Below are 24,693 nucleotides of genomic sequence, written 5' to 3'. Positions count from 1 at the left end.
GTTGAGCAAACTCTCTAATGTTCTTTCATTCTCCTCCAGAATTACTTTGCCAGGACATTTTATAACATGCGCTTGCTGTCCCTCTTTGTCACCTTTGCCATCAACTTCATCCTCCTCTTTTATAAGGTCAGTGTGATTGCCGTTCTCATTCCCAAATAAAAAATTAAAATCAAAGTACAGTATTGGGCCGACATAAATTGACCTATGCTGCAGATACGCACATACCAATTTATAAACCGATGCGAGGGACACCACACATGATGAAGAAAACAATGGCAAGCGTGTGTGCTTATCAAAAACAGCACACCACCACACAATCAACCGCCAAAAATACAAACAAGAAGGAAGAGTAGTAGTACAAGACAAAATACAAGGAGCTAGCCTAACTGTTATCATATCTGGCAACTAGATTGTGCTTGCAAGCCCTTTGTTATTTGTAATGCGGTCAATGACACCATCAGTCTACCTCTATTTATATCTGGCAACAGCACGATCTTCAGGCTGCTTCCTAAGTGGCTATCGTTATATTTCACATCACAACTACAGAGTCCATGGCTCAGACAAACTTGGTCTTGACCACACCTTTTTTTTTTTCCATCATAAATATTGACTAATGATGAAACATACTTAGGCTCTGAGTGCATGTTGACTCTGACCTGTCCACCTTCTTGCCAGGTGGTATCTTTGCCAGCGTCACCCGAACAGGAAGTGGACACATCGCTTGATTCGGTGGGCGAGGGAGATGAGGGCGGAGTTTATTATGTTTTGGAAGAAAGCAGTGGTTACATGGAGCCATCACTTCACCTCCTGGCTGTGGCGCACACGCTCATCTCCTTCTGTTGCATTATAGGTTACTACTGCCTCAAGGTACACCCTCTCAAATCACTTCACCATGTGAAATATATAAACGGCTGTGTTGTTTCAAAGCGTGTGTGATCGGCAGGTACCGCTGGCGGTCTTCAAACGGGAGAAGGAAGTGGCCCGGAGACTCGAATTTGATGGCTTGTATGTGGCACAGCAGCCCCCGGAGGAGGACATTAAAGGCCAGTGGGATCGACTGGCCATTAACACGGGGTATGTTCACATTCGGCTGGCACATATTTCATTTAATGTCATATGTTAACATGGATGCACCATTTGTTGTTTCAGATCGTTTCCGAGTAATTACTGGGATAAGTTTGTTAAACGAAAGGTAAAGTCTTTTTTTTTGTTGTTGTTGGGCACAAACTAAGCAGGCATGGTCCTTCTATATAATTGAACAAAACTTCAATTTTATTTCTTTTTAAATTTTGGCCAGGAGCATTGGATGACTCAAAGCCGCCTCACTTCAACGAAGTTCTTTAACCAGTGCTCTTATCGCTGAATCATAATGCTATTAAAATCCTATCATCCTTGACAGCAATAGGTCTCGGCTACACCCAATGAGAGGCATCTAATTATGACACTCTGTCATCATCTGTCAGAGACTTTAACTCCATCACTTCATCACCTTGTCATCTTAATACATAATCCTCAGAAGTGACTTTTTCTACCCAGCTAAAACGCCCGTGTCACTGTTTAAATACGGCACACAAAGAGGTGTTACCTTGAACGACTCCTGGCTGAGTTCACTATTCTGCAACGTCAGCATTTACACCGTCAGGACAAGTTCAGAGACACGAGGCACACAAGCCTACAGGAAACGTGATGAAATGGGACTCCTGCCAGGAAAGCATGCTCGTTTATATTCCAAGATAAATATATTGTCACTGACTCACGAAAAAAGGGAGCTCCGATGTGGTGGTATAGACGTCAACATTAGGATTCAATTTAGTTGTCACTTTCGGAGACAATAGCTAATGTTTTAGTTGTTCTTTAACTCAAGTCAAATGTCTGGCAGTAATTACTGCATTCAACCCTCTGTTCTGCATCAATTTAAGAGCCTTCGGCATAATAAATGATGTGATGTCCATAAGTGCTTCTGGTAATCCAATTTTGGTCCGGCACAGAGGTCATGGAGATTTCTTATATTCTATTGAGCTGTTGATGTTGGCTCTTGTTTGAAAGTTGATAAATCAACTGGTGAAGCCGCAGCAACACAACAGACATGCACTCCTATTGTATGGCACTTAACTGTTTCAATGACTCCGAATTGGTGAAGTCACATCACAATTTTTGTAACACAGATATGCCTTTAAGTTTGTATTTTATTTTTTTTCAATTTGCTCTATAAACCTGTCACCCACCTCTCCCCCTTAAGGTGATGGACAAGTATGGGGACTTTTATGGCTGTGAGAAAATCAGTGAACTTCTTGGTCTGGACCAGGCGTCCTTAACCTTCAGCTCTGAGGGAACAGAGAGGAACAGGCTCCGAAAAGATTCTGCCTGGATCACTCTGTGAGTAGTGACATGTCATACTTTTTTACATTGGTGGTATTTTCAATTGAGTGACGTTAATGTTTCTGTGAAATATGGTGCTTTTGTGGTTGCGCAAAACAAAATCACCTGGAACCAGATACAGTACATTTATTTAGTAGATGTATACTACTTCAAGAAAAGGTGTCTAGATCCAAATGATTGTATTTCGTGCAACCACTTGAAAAAATAAAATGGAGTAAATTTAACACATCATTTTTTTCAGTGATTGAAATTGTTAGGTCACATCAGCACATCCTGTTCCATGTAACTGTCGACAGACAATGGCAACGGGCTATTAGGTGATGATTCACTCATACTTGATATGATATTCCTAAATGAGCTCATAGACCTGAGGAAGAACAGGACAGCCTGGTTTAGATGCATCTAAGAGCCTCTTGGAAATAGACAAGGAGACAACAATGGCACAAACTGAACCAGGTGGAATTACTTCCGTGTGCCCAGTGATGTATTCAATGATTTTATTTCAGATTCAGCTCCATTGACGTCAAGTACCAGGTCTGGAAACTTGGAGTTGTTCTCACTGACAATGTAAGTTGAGCTGGCACAATAGCTCAAGGTTTTATGACTCCCGCTCTGCTTGCTGGCGTACGATCTTGCTCACTATCCTACGGCCACTTCCTGCATCGTACGTTAACAGATAACATGAGTCGAGCATAAATCACTTTTTTTTTCTTTTTTTTTTTACGACTGATTCCTCATTTGTTTTGACGTCGTGAGCTGCTGATTGTAGTTTGATGCAAATCTACACGGTGCCCAAGCGATGAGCGTAATATCCTGTGATTTAGCCTTATCTACAATACACGTTGGTCTCCATGCTGCTAATTTCTATTTGTGTGTTTGATGTGTGGCCGCAGTCCTTCCTCTATTTGGCCTGCTACATGGCCATGTCAGTTTTGGGACACTATAACAACTTTTTCTTCGCCGCGCATCTTTTGGACATCGCCATGGGCATTAAGACTCTTCGTACCATCCTCTCCTCTGTCACACACAATGGAAAACAGGTGTGTGTTTGTGAGTGGGTCCAGTTTGTATGTTAGTGTTGGTTTGTATGCAGCTTGCCATCATTTTTTTTTTTAAATTTTGTTTCATGGTAATTGGCATAGCTGGGAACTTTATGCTTTTTTGCCGGTCCGTCCTCCGTCCGCGACCTGCGTACCCTTCCGTCCTTATTCATAAAAATAATCATCCCCCGACCCCGTCCGTCCTCATCCTTTTAAAGCGTTTCCGTCCTTACGTTCTGTCGATCCGCCCCCAAAAAATAAAACCTCCGTGCGCTCATCATCAGCTGGCTAATTTCCTATGCACATCCAATTACCGGCTGGTAGTATCACGAGTGGATTGAATTGTTTACAACTGTTTAACCAAGATGGCATTTAACTGCAACACAAGACCGTCGTGATGTGATGTGATGAAGATGATGATGATGATGATGATCCCGACTGGTGCAAGCCAGGGCACATCAGGTGAATATTTAAAATTGAGTGATGACGCAATACTATTGCGTTTCATTGCAAAACTTTTGCGTTATTTTAAGAGGAAACAAACTTCCACTTGCGGGTTGTTTAAATCTATAGGCTGGTAGAGATTTTTAGGGTCTAAAGATGTCCCACACATGGACATACTTTTCTTACAAAGGGGTAAGGTACTAAATGTTAACAATTAGTTAACAAAACAAAATTGCTATCCCGGATTACACACACAAGACAGGCTGGGCGTGTTTCTGTCAGTCTGTGAAATGGCGTTCTGACTCCTGTGGCATTATCCATGGTATTACATGCGTTGAACCACTAGAGGGCAGAATATGCATGTGCAATGTGACTACAGTACTGGGAAACACATGAAAAGCGTTGTGCAGGCAATTAATGAAGGCGGCTCCGTAGAAGAGAACATGCAGTGGTCTCGCTTTTTAAAAGAACCCAACCCAACACGTTCAGTCGGTACTTGACCCAGTTAGGGACGAATAGAGAGACGGACGAAAACCCACTTCAGTCCTTTCTAAGTCCGTCCTTTTGAAAAGATTTCTCATCCTCCGTCCGTCCGTCCACAAAATGAGAATCCCTCCGGGATCGTCCCTGGGATGGAATGCCCAGCTCTGATAATTGGTATTCCTCCGAAGACAGTTCACGTTAAAAGTGGTTGAAGACTATATTAATAATGATTATCCCAATTGTTGTTGTTGTGCTTGTGTGTATCTTCTAGTTGGTCCTGACTCTGGGCCTTCTGGCTGTGGTGGTCTATCTCTACACGGTGGTGGCCTTTAACTTCTTCCGCAAATTTTATGACAAGAGCGACGACAAGGACACCCGAGACATGAAGTGCAACGACATGCTTACTGTGAGTTAAATGAGCAAGCACGAGGTCATCGAATTACGTGAGAAAGGTACACAGGTTGGAATACATTGGTCAACTCAGTTAACGTGGTACTTCCTGTTTTTCACTTGTTTTATATGTATGGCCTAGAAGTGTTTTAAAGTCAAATATTTACTGTAATCATGGGTTTTCCACTGTGTGAGTGTATCTTAATGATAGATTATAACACCTTTCAGTTTACAATATACAACTTTGTGTTGCTTCACTATTTTACGGCGTCAGTGAACCATGCACCTGTACGTACTAAATCTACTTCATTAAAGATGAAATCATATACATATTATAAACATAATAAACACATAAACATATTTTTTTCAAGAATATGTTCCCAGCAGGACCACTAGCTGTTTGTGGAATAAGAGTTAAGCAGCAAAATCCACCCGTTTTTAGCCATCTCAGGGGGCAGCCATTTTGTCCCACCAAAATGAATGGATTAACTCTTATTCCACAAACGCAATATTTATCAGAATCGCTTGTTTCAACTAGTGGGCTTGCATAGAACATCCATCCATCCATTATCTATACCGCTTATCCTCACAGGGGTCGCGGGGCCTTTTTTTTTTTACAAAGATGATATTGATCATTTTTGATTGACACTGCTTTTGGTAATGGAGAATTATAATCCAACTCTGGGTCCCCATCGTGTCTATTTTCTCTATTTCTGGAAAGCCACATGTCTCGGCCTCGAGTCACGTCAAGATGATTCTGTCAGTGATCCACTTCTTATTCCTCCCACCATTATTCCGTAAAATAATGGACAGCTGGATAAAAAAAGCATCTGCTCAAGGTATAATATCTCTTTGTTTGGCCAGTCACAACACCGTAACTCCCCCCCCCCGTCTGCTGTATTCCGATGCGCGGTCCCTTGCCACTCATAGACGGACGCGTGGCGAGAACATTTGAATAAATCCTTTTCTATTTTGGGAGGCAGGAGAGCTCTGAGGTGAAATCTTCAGTCCCAGTTACTGTCTTTTTGTGTATGCTTGACGTTGAGCAGCACTTAAGCAACCACGGTTTTTCAGAATACCGTAAGTGCATTACATTTTTGCATTGATGTACGTGTTTACTTATTTATTTTTTCTTTAGTTTGTGAGGACTTACCGTATGATACTTACAGTAGGTTAGACAGCAACAAATAAAATACGTGTCAGAAAACTTCCCCCTCTCTTTGACGGTTTGGCGCCACTAAAAGCTGTTGTGCACTTGTTTCCTCAAAGAAATGTCCTTGGCTCGTGGGAGCGAGGTATCATCACTGCTAGGCAACCAGACCCTCAATTTGTCCTGCCTCACGCTCTTCTACAAACCCCTTTTGGGGAATTGTAGTCAAAAGGCAAAGAATATTGATTGCACAATCCTCTGCCCCTCTATGAAAAGAAAAATCTGCAGACCTGCCACCGAATAATGATGGTACTGTGTTTTGGGGACTTGAGTTATTCTTGACTTTTCCATGCATTTGTTTCAGTGCTACATGTTCCACATGTACGTGGGAGTGCGAGCGGGAGGAGGCATCGGCGACGAGATCGAGGACCCCGCCGGTGATGACTCTGAGGTGGAACGTATCGTCTTTGACATCACGTTTTTCTTCTTTGTCATCGTCATCCTGCTGGCCATCATTCAAGGTGAGTCGGTTGTTGAATGGATTTTGATCGCACCGGCACTTTATGCTTCAGCGCAGTAGCAGGGCAGCGAAAAGCCGGGGAAATATTAGCTTGCTATGCATCAGCCTTGGCAAAAAACGACTAAAGCGATGTTCTGACAATTGGGCCAAATTTGAGCATTTCTCACATTTCAAGAAATGTTAAATCTTTGGTTTAATGAATCAATGTGATTTAGCTTACCATTTATTTTTTTTAGATATGTGGGAAAGGAAAATGCTAGCTTGCTTAGCTTCAACTGTGACAAAACGTTACTTGATTCATGTTGTGATTTTTAAAAATACACTTTTGCTACATTACAGTCAACAAATACAAACAAAACACAATCTCCTTTACCCCCCCAGGCTTGATAATTGATGCCTTTGGGGAGCTGCGTGACCAGCAAGAGCAGGTGAAAGAGGATATGGAGGTGAGATGTGACAGTAACACACACGTGTTGCTTTAAATCCTCAAATACGGCTTGCACAACAAAGCTGTCTGCCTTTACAGTCTGTGAGATGGAGAAATAAAACTTTTGTATTTGTCATGTGCTGTTGATTTTTCAATTACAATAAGAATGAGTGCTAAGTAGTTTATCATAGTGTAGTCGTATAATTGTGTTACGCAAGCAAGTGCGCCCACAATAGAAATGCTCCCGATCGTTCAGTGCCTTCACCCCAAAATGCACTCAACTCATTCGGCGCGCAGCATGTGATTGGTCCGTTTGAGCAGAGAATTCAAATTATGTGCATGAACCTGGCAGCTTTCCCCAATTCATTTTGCTATTCAAGCGTTTTGCCTTTCAGTAGGAGTGTGACAGTGGCTTTGAAAGGAAGGAACAACTTTGTTACAGTGTGGTGCCAGCAGACTAAACACCGCGACCAAATCCCATAACACGTCAAGTTTGTACATTTATTTCTCTCTCCCTCCCCGCAGACCAAGTGTTTTATTTGTGGAATAGGGAACGAGTACTTTGATAAAGTTCCTCATGGTTTTGAGACTCACACTCTGCAGGAGCACAACTTGGCCAACTATCTGTAAGTTTGTTGTGCTTTACTGAAAAATATCTACACTACAGTACACCGTGTCCTTGTGTGCCAGCATCACCAATAACTCATTATTAGACTACTAACACGTTAGTATGTAGCGCGAGTGAACACACTCTAACCAATACCCAAGATCTCAATAACGATTTTCATAACCAGTACAATAACAGCACCCAAACAAGTACCGTGAGCAGCAGCGTCATTTGTTCTCGTTTGTCTTTGCAGATTTTTCTTGATGTACCTCATTAACAAAGACGAAACTGAACACACAGGACAGGTATAATTGTTTTCTCCTCCATTTAAATACCTGAGCCGTATCCATGTCAGCACACTGGGTGCTGTTTTTGAAAGCAATTTTCGCAATTATCGGTCCATTGTCAGTTGTCAAATTGTGCATTCTTACCATGCAATTTAATGCTTCATCGATGTAGTACATTATTGTGCTAAATACAATAAGCCAGAAAATACAAACAAATACGTATTCTGAAGTCTCTAAATGCATTTTTTGCTTCATACAATAAAGTTGATATTGTGAACACACAGTAAATATTGAAGCTACATTATCCCTTGTGTCGACATAGGAATCCTATGTGTGGAAAATGTACCAGGAACGTTGCTGGGAATTCTTTCCAGTTGGAGACTGTTTCCGTAAACAATATGAAGATCAGCTGGGATGAAAGGGAAATCGAGCCATCTTGAGCCTTCCTGAACAATGTCGTCACACACTGTAGCGGCCATCTGCATCGATGCTGTCGGATTAACTGGAACTCGGTGTGCATACTATGGATTTTGGACTTTGATGTCGTTTTGGTGTGCCATAATGTACCGTTGGAGAAATAAAAGGAAAATTTGCATTTTTTTGGGGGGGGGGGGTGGTACCTTTCATCCAAAAATATGTCAAAACAAAGTCAGTTTTCTTGTGTTTTCAAGTTACAAAGCCCCGTAATCCTAATTAAACTTCACATGCACATGGGCTCATGTTTTGTGACTGAAGTCATTTGTCTTTCTAATTGCAGCCTCGCAACCCTTCTCCCAGTGTGACATGCAGATAAACAGTCTCCCCGTGGCATTTGTTCTCTCACCGTTCCACAGCACACTTTGGGAGGGCACTCCTTGCCTGTCATTACTATCCTTCCAGGATCCTTCTTGTTCTTCTCATCGTTTCCCTCTACCTTCAGCTCCCCTCGCTCATCTTCAGCATGTTTGCGGCCTCATTATAAACCAGTGTAGCGCACTGACAGCTCTCTCCGCGCTCAGGTCATGTTTCCACGGAAATGGATCGTCAGAGCTTTAAAGGGGACATATTATGGAAAAATTGACTTTTTTAATTGCTTGTTTACAAATAGTTGGGACTGTGCAGTGCCTGCCCACCAATCAAGTGTGAAATGAGCAAAACGTTCTGCACTGTTATAAGTGAGGCCATTTACATAATAACCACCCTTGCACTGAGTTTCTCCTTCTATGATTTAAAGCGAAAGTCAGTGCAAACATATTTTTTTCAAGAATATGTTTTATGCAAGCCCACTAGTTGAAACAGGGCATTCTGATCAATATATTGCGTTTGCGGAATAAGTGTTAATCCACTCGTTTTTAGCCATCTCTGGGGGCGGCCATTTTGTCTTCTGTCGACTGAAAATGACATCACAACTGCTCACAACGACCAATCGCGGCTCAGATTCAGAGAACAGGTCAGCTGTGATTGGTCGTTGTAAGCAGTTGTGATGTCATTTTCAGTCGACAGAAGACAAAATGGCCGCCCCCCAGAGATGGCTAAAAAGGGGTTGATTTTGCTGCTTAACTCATATTCCAAAAACGCAAAATTAATCAGAATTGCCGTGTTTCAACTGGTGGGCCTGCTGGGAACATATTCTTGAAAAAAAATATGCTTGGGTTGACTTCCGCTTTAAGCAGCTAGGCTCGTTGAAGATCCAGATCCACTTTTATGCGACGGCCGGACTACACTTTTTGAAGCCCTATCATGCAGAAACACCCACATCCCTCTAAAATTGCTTGAAAGTTGTCAGTGCAGTAGCATGGTGGATGCTTCAGGGATGTATCCATGTGCCACTTACACACTGTGTAGTGTATGAAGTGCTGCCTCCATGAGTGAAAATGCTTTCACACTCTGGACTCCCACAAGAAGCCCTTACCTTCCTGTTCAACCCCTTACTTCTATCCCGGTCGTCATGGTAATGGAAATTCACACGTGCCGTTGGCGCGGCAGCATATGTAGCGAGGTGTCCATTTGCTCATTTTCGTTTGGCCCCGCAAATTTCTGCAAGACATGAAATGTGAAGTCTGTTCTAATTTGTGATCCTTATTTGACAAGAGCTTGTCAAAAACATGTTAAGGCACCAGGGAAGTGTTTTAAAGCCTAATGTGTAATATGTCTTTGTGACTTTGACAGGATAAGTCAATGAATCATGGTTAATGGAAATCACAGTGGAAGCCATAGTCAAAACACTTATTGGGTGGGCAACTTAGCAGTCACGGCGCCTTCAAGTCGATGTCTTTGGTGATTACTTGTTCCCCTTGATTAATAGCGCCAATTAGCATGGCTGTTTTGATTGATTGATCTTTATTGCCTCAGTTATGAAAAACTCAAGTGTTACAGAATGACTTTGTGGCTCTTTTTATATTGACAAAGGAGGACAGATGTTAGAGCAACACTGCTATGAAAGCATGTCAGTGTACATATTCCTCAGAATCATCCTTAAATCTGGCAGCTGCTCAAAATGCAGATTGAAAACCTCAGTTGACCATTTGTACTGACACTTTTTGTCTGGTGTACAAGCAGAGGGCAAAAAGCTCTTTCCTTAAAATCCAATTTCACTTTAGGGTCACTTCCCTTGGAGTGTGTTTGTACATGTGTGTGTGGCAAATAAAAAAAAAAAGACAAGAAAAATGAATAATGAGATCAAACCAAAAGACTTTCAAAAAATCATGCCGCACATCCCTGAGCTATGCAGTTTGTGATTTAACAAGTTTTAACTTCATCTCAGTGCTAACTGCAGACCACCCATGATCACCACGAAGTCAACTCAAAACACAGATGGCCACGATACAATTGTGACATTTGATTAGTTAAGTTCAGCCCTATTTCCAGTTCGTCCTTCATTACCGGTACACATTTTGTTTGTAAAGGGCCCCCGAAAATATTCGTTTCACTTTTCAATACTCCTCTGCTAGCGTAGCAGTCGCTTTAGTACGCTTTGGGCTTCCAGCTCATCCGTGACCCAAGTGAGGACAAACGTTGGACAGCTTAGCGGGTGTGTGTTTTCTGCCCCTCCCATGTTTACATGCTCATTTTCCTCAACAACAATCAGTCGGCTCCAGTTCCTTAATTTTATGGCAAGCCTGTGCAAATTGAATGCCCATCTCTAGTAGTGTCCAATCAAACTTAATTGTGAACAAGATGGATTTCTTGCGCCAAGTTTCTCGTGTTCTCAATGCTCTTGCCATTCCATGCGCTGAAGCCAGATGGATTGAGCTGCAGTTGAGGTTGTCACATTTTCTGAATTTCACCGGCTGCTCAAAATGTGATTAGTAGAACCGCACGACGGTAACAGTATGCGACACATGTTGGCAGGCGTACTGACTACAAGTCCCTTGAACCGCACAAGCTGTCCGTCTCAGTCTCACTCTTCCGCGAACGACTGGCTGCCAGAAACACTGCCGTTAAACACTTCTACATACGCCGCCGACTTTTGTTTTGACGTGCACAAGTGAAAGGCTGGCTGACGTCTGCGCAGTATTACGCATCACGTCGTGGAATGGCAACGTTGGAGGGAAAAAGTTGCGGCCTTAAAAGATTATACGACCTTGCATCGGTTCTTTTGAGATGTACTGCCACAACACAACATCCAGTTAAAAGAAACGTTTGAAGGCTTAAAATGTACGAAGCCGCTTAAATTTTAATGTTGGACTTTTCAAGGTTTGAAATGCTTGATTTAAAATTCATAAAGCCCCTTAAATTCGACCTATTTCTTTACCAATAGTTATCCCATACACTATTTCTTGTTAGAAATAAAATCAAGCTGGCAATGTATTTCTTTGATTCTCCTCCCTCTGCTAGTATGAAACAGAATTTTTTTTTCTCATAATTTAAAAGAACAATATGTTGAAAGCGGACATTCAAGTAACAGCCTTTAAAGCCTCCTTTGCTGGTCTAAACATTAACAAAAGCTATGACCTGCATTTTTTTTTTTTTTTTTGCACTTTTTTTCTGCACTTATTTCCAAGTCTTTTGTCTTCATTTCATAGCGTTTGCCTTGGCTGTGACGACTGGATGCTGCAGTCGTTTGCAGTTCACATATATTTTTTGGGGGTGGAGTCTTCAGCTTCTGTGTGTCGCCATGTCAATGTAAACTTTTATTCATAAATTATCTGCGAGATGACAATAGACACGCAAACAGCGAGTTATGCGTGCTTAGCTTGATGACAGGGTGGACATTTTTTGTCTGTTAGTATTTAATGAGCACATGGTGGTCCTTCATTGAGCAACATAATTCCGTTTTAAGTTGACTGTGCTGTTCAGAAAACAGTTTTTGAATTTCTGAAACATTTTCAAATCAATTGATACTTCACTATGACAGAGTGGACATGGTAAGCTTGACGGACATTATGAGACATAAGTTTAAGTATTTACTCTGACACTATCTAATGTTTCAGACTCTATTGAAGAAAGACAAAACACCTGTGGCAATGAAAATAAAAGAGGGTTTCCTGAAGGGGCAGTGGCACCATAATGACAGAATGGACAGCAATTCTGCAAGCAAACAAGAAATAAAATAAAAACTTGTTTACAAGATCAGGTAAGAAGTTTTTGCTTTAGTATCATTTGACCACTTGGCAAGGCAGTGTGTGGGAAATGCAAAATGAAGTCCATGACAAGAAAAAACTGCTGCCAATGGATGGCAACACACTGTAAGAGTACTGGTGTGTGAGCAAATGTTTGGCCGCATATAATAAGGCCTCAGTTTCAATTTTCTGCTAAGATGACTGAGTGATTCAAATGCGGACGCCAAAGGCACTTTAAAGTGATATTGACCCGATTATCAATGTCCATGTATTCACAGTGTCCACAGAGGACTACTAACTTTCGGTATCACCACTAATGCAGTGAAGTCATAATACAATGAAAAATATTAACAGGGTGAACATTTCCATGCCTACCCATCCTTACACTGTGCGATCCTACTGAATAATATTTATGATTTTTCCATAGCGTTCCATTACTAAGTACAATATACTTTTGTACCATTGATTCCATATATTGTAGCTCTACCAGACACACAAATATGAACTGATGTGACCAGAATGCGGTCATAAATGAATGCGGACATATTTATCATCACACTCTATGCGAAATCAGTAAAATATGCATCATACCCGGCAGCTCTGCATTATTCAGCTTTTCTCATAATGTATGCGGAGGTGTAATAAGCAATTGAGACAGAGGGCTTTAGGTTAGGCACATGACAGATGGATATGCATGGAGGACCCCGTGGAATGATTACACATGGCCGTGAATAGCGCCTCAAATAGCCTCTGTCATTCTGAAGATGCCGCCTCTGCACCCCCCAAATCTATCATGGAAACGTAATCCGTGGTGTAAATCAATGCGAGATGACTGGTGGAGAGACGTGGACGAGGAGGGTGGAAGTGTCGGCCCTGATGGCACTCATACCTGAGGCTGAGAGCCTTGAATCAAATATGAGCCGCACTTTCTCTGATTTCACTTTTGTAAGCTCATGTCTGCCAGGCCCATTAGATCACACGCCGCCTGGTTTGATACTCTGCGGGACCTCACGGCCAGTTGTGCCTTTCAGATTAAGTTCCAGCTGGAGGCTGCTGCTTTTTTCCCATCAATCCATACTGATGAAGGAAATAAACTAGAAGCCTACCTGCCGGTGACATGGAGAAATGCGAAACCCTTTTTCGGCAGAAGCTGAGTCTTGGTCGTGCATTCATAATACAACAGTACATTCCTATCGGCGACGGTGTGTACTTGAGATGACGAACACAGCACGCCACACGCAACGATAACTTCCGTCGTAGTACCAAGATTGACCTGCGGGAGGCAGCATGGCGACACAGGGAATCCGTATTTACAGAATCTCAAGGAAGAAGAAAGTAGATGAAGATAAGGGTTTGCGATCCTAAATATTGAACTTGTTTAATCGTGGAGGAAGAAAATCAACTTTGAGACATCCCAAAACTGGGCAGAAAGACACAGATTTGAACCGGAAATTCGGTTTTGATTTAAACGATGCGAGTGCGTCGGTAGACGGGCTAATAAACGGATATAAAAATAGCTTGAAAATGTGTTTTATGTTGCTGCTTTACAGCTGCAGTCTTTTTCCGTTTTTGAAAGTCACGCGAGACGTGTCGCGGTTATGTAATGTAGCGTTCAACTTTGTGAGGGAAATGAGTGGAGTTGAATGTAATGGCAGACTCGGACAAGATTCACAACGCTGCGGCAAGCTTGAAGTCCAAAGTATGGAAGAAATTCGGATTTTATAAGAAGAATGAAGTTCTGGATAAAAGTGTCGCCATATGCAAATACTGTAAAACGGCTCGCTAGGTGAGGCGGCATGGATTTGACGAGGAGGAGACTAGCACTGCTAGCACTAATACACGGACAGACAAAGACGCAAACCTACAGGATTGCTTCCAATCAAAACTCGCCCACAACTCGGCAAGAGGAAAGGTAATAACTGCCTCAATAACACGGTTTATTGTTAAAGACTTACGACCATACTCTGTTATGGAGAATGAGAGCTTTCGGGACACGATACACATTTTTTAGTTTGTGATCACTCTCTTTGCAAGAAATGCCGCGTTTACAGTACTGACAAGTTAATGCGTATTTTAAAGTGTCTACGTTCAACAAGAATCTCAGTGCATCGCACCCTATAACTGAGCTGTACAATATGGAATCGATTTGTAATGCCACTGATTAAGAGCTACAACTGACGATTAATAATGGGTTCATTGTATTAAAACATGTTAATTTCCAATCCTTTTCTTCTGAAACAGGACATTCTTTCAAATTCTCAGGGCAGAAAATGCACAAAAATTATGATTCAGTTACTGGTTTGTCCTCTGAAGCCTCACTCTTCCTACATATATTTTGGTGCTGTCAAGCAATTCAATTGCATTTTTTAATTAATTAATCGCAAAATATTCCATAATTGATTGAAATTAATCATATTTTTCAGCTACAATTTTTAACAAAGGTTGGAACAGTTTTTTACTTGAGTAAAATTTTGGACTTAATGTGAATTTTTTTTCAAAGTATATTTCGATTCAAAGACTGTTCTAATAGCGCTCTTTGATTCATGAATATGATTCTTTTCCTGTAAAATACAACTGTTGAACGATACACCAAAGACGTCCAACTAACGTGGTGTATGAAATTGGGTTTGCAAAGTGCGCAAATGATTTTGGATTTCTCTAATGAGCCATTGACCAACAACTAAAACTACATAAAAATCTCTATTTGCGACAGTGACTCTCCATATGTTTGTGTGTGTATGCACGCACACATTACTGCAATGACACTTTTTTAAAATAGTGAAATAATCCACTGTTGTATATGAAAACTATTGACATTTTCTCAGTTATTCCTCTTACTGTCTGCACAATTAAATTGTCTCTTAAATGTATGCAGGCAGGTTTCCATGTAGCATTCTTTTAACAATGTTTACATTTTTCTTCGGCCCACTGTGCTATTTAAAGTGCATTTTATTTTATTTTTTGATTGAGAGCAGTAGTGACAGGTCCTATCAATCTGAGGCAAAACAGCATGACATTGCATTTTTGGAGACTTCTTCACACCTGCCTGTGCATATGTATGCGGGCCAATAAATAGTAAAAGCCAAGCTGGTGAGTAAAACAATGCAGGCAAAACATCAGCTGGGACAGAAATCCTGCCTTAGCTCAGCTGCTTTTGGCCTTACTGTGCCGCGTTGTATTTTTGGACATGTATTGTTTCATGACAGTCAGACTGACCTATGCGTTCTCATTACATCTTTAATTTTTTTTATGGGAGTATCTGTCTTCCAGCAAACACGCATTAGCAGCAGTGATGAGAGAAAAGCCCTTCCAAATTACCATTTAGATTGGACAACAGCATGCCAAGAAATGGCTGGACGAGGTTCACTAAGTAAGAGGAATGGTTCATGGCTGTAGACCGGTGAGGAGATACTTTGAGTGACAGCGTCATCGCTCGTCCAGTCCTGCAACTTTTTTTTTTTTTGTCTTGCGCTTGCCAGTCTGCAGCGTAGTTCATCTGCAGGGCTGTTTGTGCGACGATCTGACTCACTGAAATGCGAAAGGAGACAGGTGCTGCCTTAAATAATTGAGGATGGCAAATTGGCTCACTCGGGGTTTAAGCCATTGCAGTTTGGGAAGTGACCCATTTTTATCTTCGCTCCCCCACCCATGCAGAATTACGGTGAAAAAAAAAAAAAATCTTAAACTGAGCTGTTGAACATCCAATATGCGTTTTCCGTGAAAAATGGGAGTAATGGGGAAAACAACCCCCCACAAAAAATATGATTTTTTATTTTTTATTTTTTTAAATCCTGCGAATATGCGAATTCACGGGTGCTGAAATATGGAGGGTCCACTGTAGATTTTCGGCTGAATACAGCGGCCCCCAACGTTTTTTGCACTATGGACGCGTTTCACATAAAGAAATATCCTGACAAACCAACATTGAAACAGAACAAGTGATTAAAACCAACAATTGTTCTGTTTTGCTGTTTCCATTACACTTGTCTATTTTTTTTTTTTTTTTTTTTTAAATTCCAAATGCTTGTAGCATCCATACAGCTTTATACGCTGAGTTCAGTCTGTCAAATATTATTGGACAAAACAATTTGCCGAACAAGCTAGTTTCACTTCTCCTTGCTTGTTTTTGGAATGTGGGAGGAAGCAAGAATATCTGGAGAAAAACCACGCAGGCGCGCAGAAAACATGCAAATTGTGCCAAGAATCGAACCCAGACCTCAGGACAATGAGGCAGACAGGCTAACCATTAATCCCCGTGCTGCCCGCTTATGAGCAGTTACACTGAAAATAGATTACGGCCCCCAAATTTGCCATGACAATTTCAAATAGGCAACTACTTAATTTTAATGGACCGCCGTTTAATCCCGTCAATTCGAATATCATTTTAGCCTCCATGCTGCAATTTTCTGATGAAACGCATCGATGAGAAGACATTAACAACCCCTGATATCTTGCAAAAAGACTTTGTTAATGAATTCTTTTAGAGCTATTTGTGTTCCCTCAATAATGTACGATAGTAGAACATGACTAGGGGAGAAAAATAAGAATATTTTGATGCAGATTGAAAATGCCTTTTTGTCGTTAAGTCCAGAGCTTCGATTTGTGCCTCTCCCAACCCTTTCACAAAATTGGACTCTTTTTCAAAGTGTCTCATTAAAATCTGTACACAGGGCACAGTGCATCAGCACAAAATGGGCTGCGGGGAAATGGACATTTGAAACGGAGCTCCTGTGAAGAACCGATAAGCTTGTACCGATTGTGTGTAGCGGTGAAGGGAGGCAGCATGTGAAATGCCCCACCCAAAATGTACATTTTCAGACATCAGAACGTTTTGTAGACTTCAGGTAAGAACACGTCTGTACATTTGAGTCCCCTGCATGCGCGACCCCCTTTTCAAGGTCACAGACGGGCTGTTTAGTGAGGCGAGGTTATCATGCCGATGTTATCACACGTCACAGCTAGACTTGGCTCATGACTGACGCTAATCTCAAAGATTTTCCTTTAGGGCGGAAGGGGGATCAAAGTTCACACTAGACGCGAGGAAAGCACATCTGATAAGCGCTTGCCAATGAAATCCTCTAATCCACTTTATAAATATTCTTAATTTGTCTTTCATATCCTCTGGGCTGGTCCACGTTTGTCTCAGCATTTTCTTTCTCGTGAGCTATAGTAGTGATTCGGAAAATCTTTTGCCAGTCAAAAAATGAGTACTCCAAATACCTCCATCATTAGAAAAGAGGAGCACGGTACGCCTAAGAGAGGTTTTGTTCTTAAAGGATATATTTCCTGTAAAATCCCGTGAACAATACTCTTTTTACTTTGAAAGACCTAAATCATAAGTATGGGGGAAAAAGCATATTTTAAACTTAGATTTAAAAGCATTTACACTTTATTGATATGTTTTGAATCTTTTATTCACTCTGACAATAAAGGATACCAGCTAATCGGGGGACCGTATTATACACAAGTACAGAGGGGAAAAAAAATGCTTTTTAAGGGTGATTTTGGGGGGGGGGCGTGTTGTATAAGTATGTCCTAGGCAAATGGAATTAAATAGATATCTTGGTAAAAATCAAAGATGTATTCATCAAAATTCCAACAACGCAGCTTTCTGAAAAGCTTCACAAAAGACCTTTTCCTTTTTTGCTTTTGCCTTGAAATGTTTTTGCGCCTGGTCCAAATCTGCTTTCCAGTTGGTGCACTTATTTGAATTTCCTGGAAAATGGAGGCTGCACACAAAATGCCTTGTCATTGCGAGTCAATGTCATTTTTCACTCTGGAAAAGGGGTTAATGGATGGATGGATAAAATTTGAGGCCACCAGACATTTTTTGGGAACAGCCTGTGCTATAAATATCAAAACATTCAGTCATGGCTGGCATGGATCCCATTACTTGCTTCTGAATCTTAATTCTTAATTTTGCACATTTAGACGTTTGCGTACGTCTAATTTTTCCCACCCTTTTCTGTTCCGGCTTTCTATACACTATTACGAGATAGTGAGCTCCTATAGGCCAAGCGTCTCAGGTGGTAGTCATTTCCTGACCATGTTTGACCAATAGTTGCTTCCATATCATGTACTTTCTATTCAGCCATCCAGCTGATTATTTGCAACTTGACTGATGACGGGGTGTGCCGCATTCCATCTGATTGAGCGCATTCAGAGATGAGTTTGTCATCAAGTGCATTCACTTTTTTTGTCCACTCGGGTCGACACCATAACAAAAGCCTCATCACATCACAACTTGCTCGAGATGTGTGTGTGTGCGTGCGTGCGTGTGCGTGTGTGTGTGTGTGTGTGTGTGTGTTGCGTCCTTGTTGATCTTGCAATCAATTCCTGATTAGCCTTGTGACTGTGTGTGTGTATTGCAGGCCTGCTGATCTATGTCCATCTTTTTTTTTTTTTTTTTTTTTTAACTTTGGAGTCCATTCACATCCTATTTTTTTAAATGTATTTTTCTTTTTACATTTGATGAGGCTCAGCTGCTCTTTTATTTCATTCAAATGTCTGGTTGTTTGCATTAAATGTAGGCCCGCAGGCTGGTAATGCACCAGGCTGGTGTCTTCATTCCGGTTTAAGTTGATTATACGCTATGTGCCTTGTTTATCAATGACCCGTCAAGGGAACATTTACATTTCAAGCCGTAATGAAAAACCCACCCCAGAACAATGTCTGATAATGTTTCATCAGTCGAGGCAGTACAGGGGAAATAAAACCCTTATGGTAGGTGTGTAATAAGAAATGGCCAATCGATCATCCAAATCAATCTACTTAAAGGATGCATTTTTATAGCAGTTCCCAGTTGTCTTCTTCAACATGCCTTTGTCAAAATAGGCCAAAGGTCAAGAATGGTAGCGCCCTTTTTGCATCACGATTGAGGCCTCCAGAAGCTGCGCCTGCTTTGGATAGGCGGTCCCGTCACATGAAAATGAGCAACGGCTTACCCTGGCCCCTGTATTGCGCAATCAAAGTGGACTACGGCTTTCGTGACCATGATGACCGGGGTCAGATCTCGGTAGGGGATTGTGAAGAGGCGAGCGGCTCCTACTTGCAGAAATGAAGGAAAAGAAAGCATTTGCACTGGTGGAAGTGCGACTTCATTCTTTACACTCATTCTGCTCTTCCTCCCTTTTGACTTTAACATGTCGTCCAGCCATGACTAGAAAGTGGCTCTGGATCTTCTCCAAGCCTAGCCTGCAAGTGATAGTCAAAGTAAAAAAGGTGTGGGGGTGGTTAGGTTGTTGTGTAAATGAGCCGAATTGTCATGTCATAATTCAACAAAATTCAGAAAGACGCTCTCAGTCAAATTTAAGAAAAGGCTAACAAAAGATGTTTCCGAAATGTTGTTTTCCCAAGTCGTAAAAATAATGATAAACATACCTAAGCCCAATAAGTTCTGAGGTTGATCAATCAGAGCACACTTTGCTTGTTTTAGTAGCTCATATAGATAAAAATGGATTAGTAAACAAAGAACATAATACAATTTCTTTGAGATTTCCTTTCTGGCCACCATTAGCATACATACAATACATTTTCTCAAAACTTCAGTGTCATTCAAAGCCGTTTTTTTTCAATTACAAACAACACACAATCCCAACAAAACACAAAGAAAACATCATTCATCAAAAGTATAGAAAATAAAATCCCGAAATATTATGTATTCAATCTTATAACTTTTCGAATCGAACTAAATTAAAATAAATACGTTTTCCCCAATTTTCTAATATAGTGCAATGTGCTCCTGTTTGTTGGTTTTGTTGTAAGACTTTGAGCTTTTAAAAGAACCTTCGTAGGTTGCGATAAGAATGCATTTGCAGTTTTGTACCAAACCTTTTGCTTAAGTCAGTCAGCGGGACCCTATCAGTCCTCGCCAATCCCCTCTCCCGAGGCCGACCACAAGCACGTCTCCCGGGTCCGATCGAGCGGGCGTGGCTGTCGGTTTCAAATGCTGGGACATTGCTGCCTCCTAATCCCCTCGCCGCAGTAGATTAGCAGAGACTCGAGAGTGCCAACCGCCAAATTGGTATGCTGCTCGTCTTTTGCCCTCCTGGCTGCCAGAGTTGACTTTTTCCACATATTTAATTCCGCTAAAACATGCTAATTTTTTCCCCCTTTTGGCACAGCGGCCAAATCGAGTCAAAGTGGGGCTTCATTATCTTGATGAACTGTGAGGATCCTTTTGACCTGGCGACTCCCGCAACACGGGTGGATTCAAATTTAGATTGTTGTTTTAGACAAATGTGGGTTTTTTTCTCAAATTTAACATGCAAATATAATTCAAAATGGGTGTTGACTGAATGCAAGATCATGGATAAATTTTGACCGCCAAGGCAGAGCAGTCTTCGTTCCATTTATTGTCAATTCAATTTTATTTGTACAGCACCAATTCATAACAGAAGTTATCTTACGTATGGAGGAGGTTGACGGCGAAACCTCAAACAGACCCCCAGTTTTCCATTTTGTTAAACATCCAACATTTGAGCCTTTGTTGAATTTGATCATAATTGGTGGATTGTCGGTACATGCGCAAAATAGATGCGTGTACCACATTTTCAGAGACTGTACTTTTTTGTCGCAGTTTATATGTAGTTTGCGGCATTCAAGAAGGAAAAAAACAAACAAAAAAAAAAAATTGTAATATTGTAAAAATTGAACGGGTTTAACATTCACAATTATTGGCCTGATTTTTTTTTCCAAGTACATCAGGGAGTAAGAAACACTCAACACACCCCACACCACAATGTAAAGATCTGTACGAATCTTTTAAAAACATCTAACGAGCAAAATTTTGCTATCGTTGATCTCAAAGGAGTGGGGGTACTGCTCAGAATCAACTCATTTTCAGCATGTGTGTATTTGGCTAAAGCGAAGGTAATAGCACGTTCAAGAGAAAGTTAAAGTGAACATTTGAAGTAAAAAAAAAAAAAAATAGATATATTGTCAGCGATAACCGCGTGTCAACGCTGAAGCACCGTTACATGATTTGACTTCCTTTATGCTTGGCAGTAAATTGGGCTTAATGCGTCTGCTGAGATTGCATTATGATGATTGGCACAGGAGGAGATGAGAATGCCAAGCACCCGACGTTGCATTAATTGGGTCGCTCGCACATCCCAAATTGGAGTGAGTGCATCATATCTCTTTGTCCTCTTAATAAGGAACACAAACATAGCACCCGGGTCTGTTTGTGGCATGTTTGTTTGCTCGAGACGCCAGTTGATTAATTTAGAATCCTTTAAAAAAAAAAAAAAAAATTGGGCTTTTATTTTATTTTTTCCAAAGCACGGTTCAGTGGTGATGGCAAGAAAACATGTTGTTCTCAAGTAAGCTCAGGCACATTTTAAACGTAATAAGTTGGGATAAACAAACATTTTTGGGGAAGATTCTCCTTGTTGGAATTCAGTAGGGTGGCATCTAAAAAGGAATGCAATTAAAGAAAACAAGATGAGAAACCCATCAATTAAAAGCCTAACAAAAATAATCGTGTTTTTGTGGCAAAGTACAGGCTTTTATTGCTGCACTTTATTTAGTTGTGGTCGTGTGGTGCCAAACCTTTAGAAAGATTTTCTACTACATTTTTCTAGGGGCAAATCTCAGCCTGTGTGTGTAGGCGTAGCCTTTCAGGGGACCTCAACATACTCAAAATCAATGTTTAGCATAACAGGACCTACCAAAAAGTTTCCAAAAGCCATGCCTATTATTGTAGGAGAAATCAGCCATTTTAGTTTGAAGTAGCGCTGCTTGATTATGGAAAAAAATAGTAATCATGATTATTTTGGCAATAATTGAAATCACGATTATTCAAACGATAATTTATTTTTGGGTACAAAACAAGGAAATGTTTAAACATAAAAAATATAAAGACAAATAAATGTAAGTAAATTCCTTTTGGACCAAATAAAATTGATAAAATTTGCTATAAAATAAAATAAAAAAAGGTGCATATGAATTCAAGTATGATTTCCTTTTGTAAACAAACATTGTCAACATTGGATATAAATGAATATGAATCGTTTTTTTACGTTTATGCCAATTTCTTTAATCATGGAGTCTAATAATCACAATTTTAATTGAATTTCGATTAATTGCACAGCCCTAGTTTGAAGGAGACATTATTCGGCAAATTTCATGGCTTTGAGGAACTCCTACTAGGAAACAGAAATTTCCCCCCCACCCCAAAAAAGAAAGCCACCAAAACCATCCCTCAAAACCAGGTGCTGCAAAGTCCCTTTCAAAGCTGTTTTCAAAGGTTATGTTTGTCATGGATGTGTCAAGGGTGACAGCCGCTAGCCAACAACCTAGCACATGTCTGGAAGGGACTCAAATCCAACATACACAATTTTTTTTTTTTGGGTAGTCTCCAAGTGGGATTGTTATAGTGGACTACTATTTTTTTTTTTTTTTGCAGGGGGAAGAAGTCGTTGAGCATGTAAGCCTTTTTGGGGCTGCGCGTCTGCCAGCTTGCCAGACTCAAAAGCTATCCAAGCATTAAGAATTTATGAAGGCGTCTCCGTTAGGAGGGAGTCAAACTCCATCAGCGGGGCGAGCACTGTCAAGTGCCCTCCGTAGTTCTCTTTCAAATCATAGTATTTGACGTTGCGTCAGTAATAAAAGAAATATGGGCACTCACGCATGAGAGAGGGGACGTCTCAAGTCTATTTTGGATTTCCGTGCTACAGAGGGAACTGTAACTTTCTTTGCGAGGTTTGGACACAATTTTGGGCTTGGGTGGTACTGGGTGGCGTTTCTACGGCGAGTAAAGTTCCGGCTCCGACCGGGTCCATCAAAGCCGCAGTGATCCGCTGGGGATGCGGCGCTCATCCAGCGCAAGCTCGCCTGCGATGCCTCTGATTACTCCCACACGCCGAGCTAATAAGAGCCTAACAACCAGGACCAGATGTGGTCTAGCTGCGGAGAAAGAGGAAATTCATCAGCGCTTAACCTGATTGTCGAAGTGCAAAGAGATAAAAGTATACGCGTGCAGACAGGCGTGAGCATACCACGGCTGCTGGCGGCTGGACTCCGGCTCCTTATTACCTAATTCGTTGCAGTTTTTCTTCAGGATTTAGCTGGTTCCCGCGACTTATACTCAGATGCAACGTAGGATTCTGGTTAACGTAAGCCATTTTAAACTAAAAAGAATAACGTTTCCAGAGTAAGAAGTAGAAGTTTCCCAATACATTTCTGAACACAAGACTATTTTATAAGCCAACCAGCAGCACATTCTAGAACCGTTTCCATCTGGACCACTTGACACACTGGGCTCTGGCACTCTTTTCTGGGAGCACTCTGAATAACCAAACTGCATATTTGAACAATGCTCTGAGTTTCCGAATGGTCGGAGTGAAGCAGTGCGTGCTCAGAGCGTCTTTTCTGAATGAACGCACGGCGAAGGAACGGGCACCCGTGCGGCATGAGTCCAAACTCCACTGTTCTCGGACTGGCATTTTTGTAAAATAAATTTCCCCTCCAAAAATGCGTAGCGACTTTTTGTCCCAAAAAATAAGATACATTCCATTTCATTGTTTTTGTATTGAGATATTTTAACTCCTCAGACAGCATGTTGGACTTGCAAAATGTGAGATCTGGTTCCAAAATGATTGGAAGGATGTTTTTTTTTTTTTTTTTTTTGTCGATATGGGTCCTGTGAATGACTAGCAAGCGGCCCAGGCTTCATCCCGCCTAGCTCCAATTTTTTTTTGTTTTTCTTTTTTTGAATCACTTCAGCCGTCCATGGCAAAGCTCAGCCAAGAATCTCCCACCCTTCTATTTTTGCTTGGGCCGTCACGCACTACGTATGAAGTCTGAAAACTCTCCATTGTTCCTTGTGTGCGCCATCCATCGTTGCCCTCATGTTTTTTTGCTTTGTTTTTCTCACTGCAGCACTCTCGCTGCTTATCAAGTGCGCACACTCATGCCCCGAGAGGACACCGAGCCGAGCTTTCCATGACAGTGGAATGGCATTTTTGGCGACTTATTCACTGATCAATTGAGGCGGGCGTGATCCAAATCCACAAGTCACTCACTGGCATGCCAGATTGGGCGAGCCCTAATTATTCTGCCTGGAGGAGGAAAACACAAAGGCTTCGGTCCATCCCGATATTGTGTGAGTGTGAATGTGTGTGTGTGTGTGTGTGTGTGTGTGTGTGTGTGTTTGGGTGAGTAGGGGTGGGTGTGTCTGTGTGTTTGAGTGTCTTTTTGTCCTTGTGTGTAGCGTGTTTGAGTTTTTTGTTTGGGTGTCTGTTTTTGAGTCTGGGTCTGTTTCCGTGTTTTGTTTGTCTGTTTATGTCTGTTTCTACTGTGTGTGCATATTTGTGAGTTTGTGTTTTTTGTTGCTTATTTGTGTGTGGTTGCCTGTGCTTGTGTGTCAGCGTGTATGAATTTATGTATTTGTGCTCAAGTTTGTTTGTGTATTTGGTGTCTTT

The 24,693-nt window shown here is 41.3% G+C and overlaps 2 protein-coding genes across 2 annotated transcripts in view; both read left to right on the top strand.

Moving 5' to 3' along the window:
- The window catches only part of ryr2b (ryanodine receptor 2b (cardiac)), a 58,510-nt gene extending 50,177 nt beyond the window's left edge, over positions 1 to 8,333 (top strand). The window contains exons 93-105 of the mRNA XM_086044495.1: positions 40 to 126; positions 676 to 867; positions 944 to 1,074; positions 1,150 to 1,192; positions 2,240 to 2,376; positions 2,886 to 2,946; positions 3,273 to 3,419; positions 4,618 to 4,752; positions 6,251 to 6,407; positions 6,788 to 6,852; positions 7,359 to 7,459; positions 7,694 to 7,745; positions 8,050 to 8,333. Of these exons, the coding sequence (XP_085900621.1) occupies positions 40 to 126; positions 676 to 867; positions 944 to 1,074; positions 1,150 to 1,192; positions 2,240 to 2,376; positions 2,886 to 2,946; positions 3,273 to 3,419; positions 4,618 to 4,752; positions 6,251 to 6,407; positions 6,788 to 6,852; positions 7,359 to 7,459; positions 7,694 to 7,745; positions 8,050 to 8,145 (1,404 nt within the window). The 3' untranslated portion in view covers positions 8,146 to 8,333. The remainder of the gene's footprint in view (positions 1 to 39; positions 127 to 675; positions 868 to 943; positions 1,075 to 1,149; positions 1,193 to 2,239; positions 2,377 to 2,885; positions 2,947 to 3,272; positions 3,420 to 4,617; positions 4,753 to 6,250; positions 6,408 to 6,787; positions 6,853 to 7,358; positions 7,460 to 7,693; positions 7,746 to 8,049) is intronic.
- A 5,543-nt stretch (positions 8,334 to 13,876) lies between these two features.
- chrm3a (cholinergic receptor, muscarinic 3a) overlaps positions 13,877 to 24,693 on the top strand; it is an 86,747-nt gene continuing 75,930 nt past the window's right edge. The window contains exon 1 of the mRNA XM_086045875.1: positions 13,877 to 14,180. The gene's annotated coding sequence lies outside the window, so the exon portion shown is untranslated. The remainder of the gene's footprint in view (positions 14,181 to 24,693) is intronic.

This window comes from Filicampus tigris, chromosome 11 (genome assembly GCF_054856515.1).
Source record: "Filicampus tigris isolate MCC_2025a chromosome 11, RoL_Ftig_1.0, whole genome shotgun sequence".
NCBI lineage: Eukaryota > Metazoa > Chordata > Actinopteri > Syngnathiformes > Syngnathidae > Filicampus > Filicampus tigris.
The sequence above is the reverse complement of the archived record's forward strand: the minus strand, read 5'-3'. Positions and strand labels throughout refer to the sequence as shown.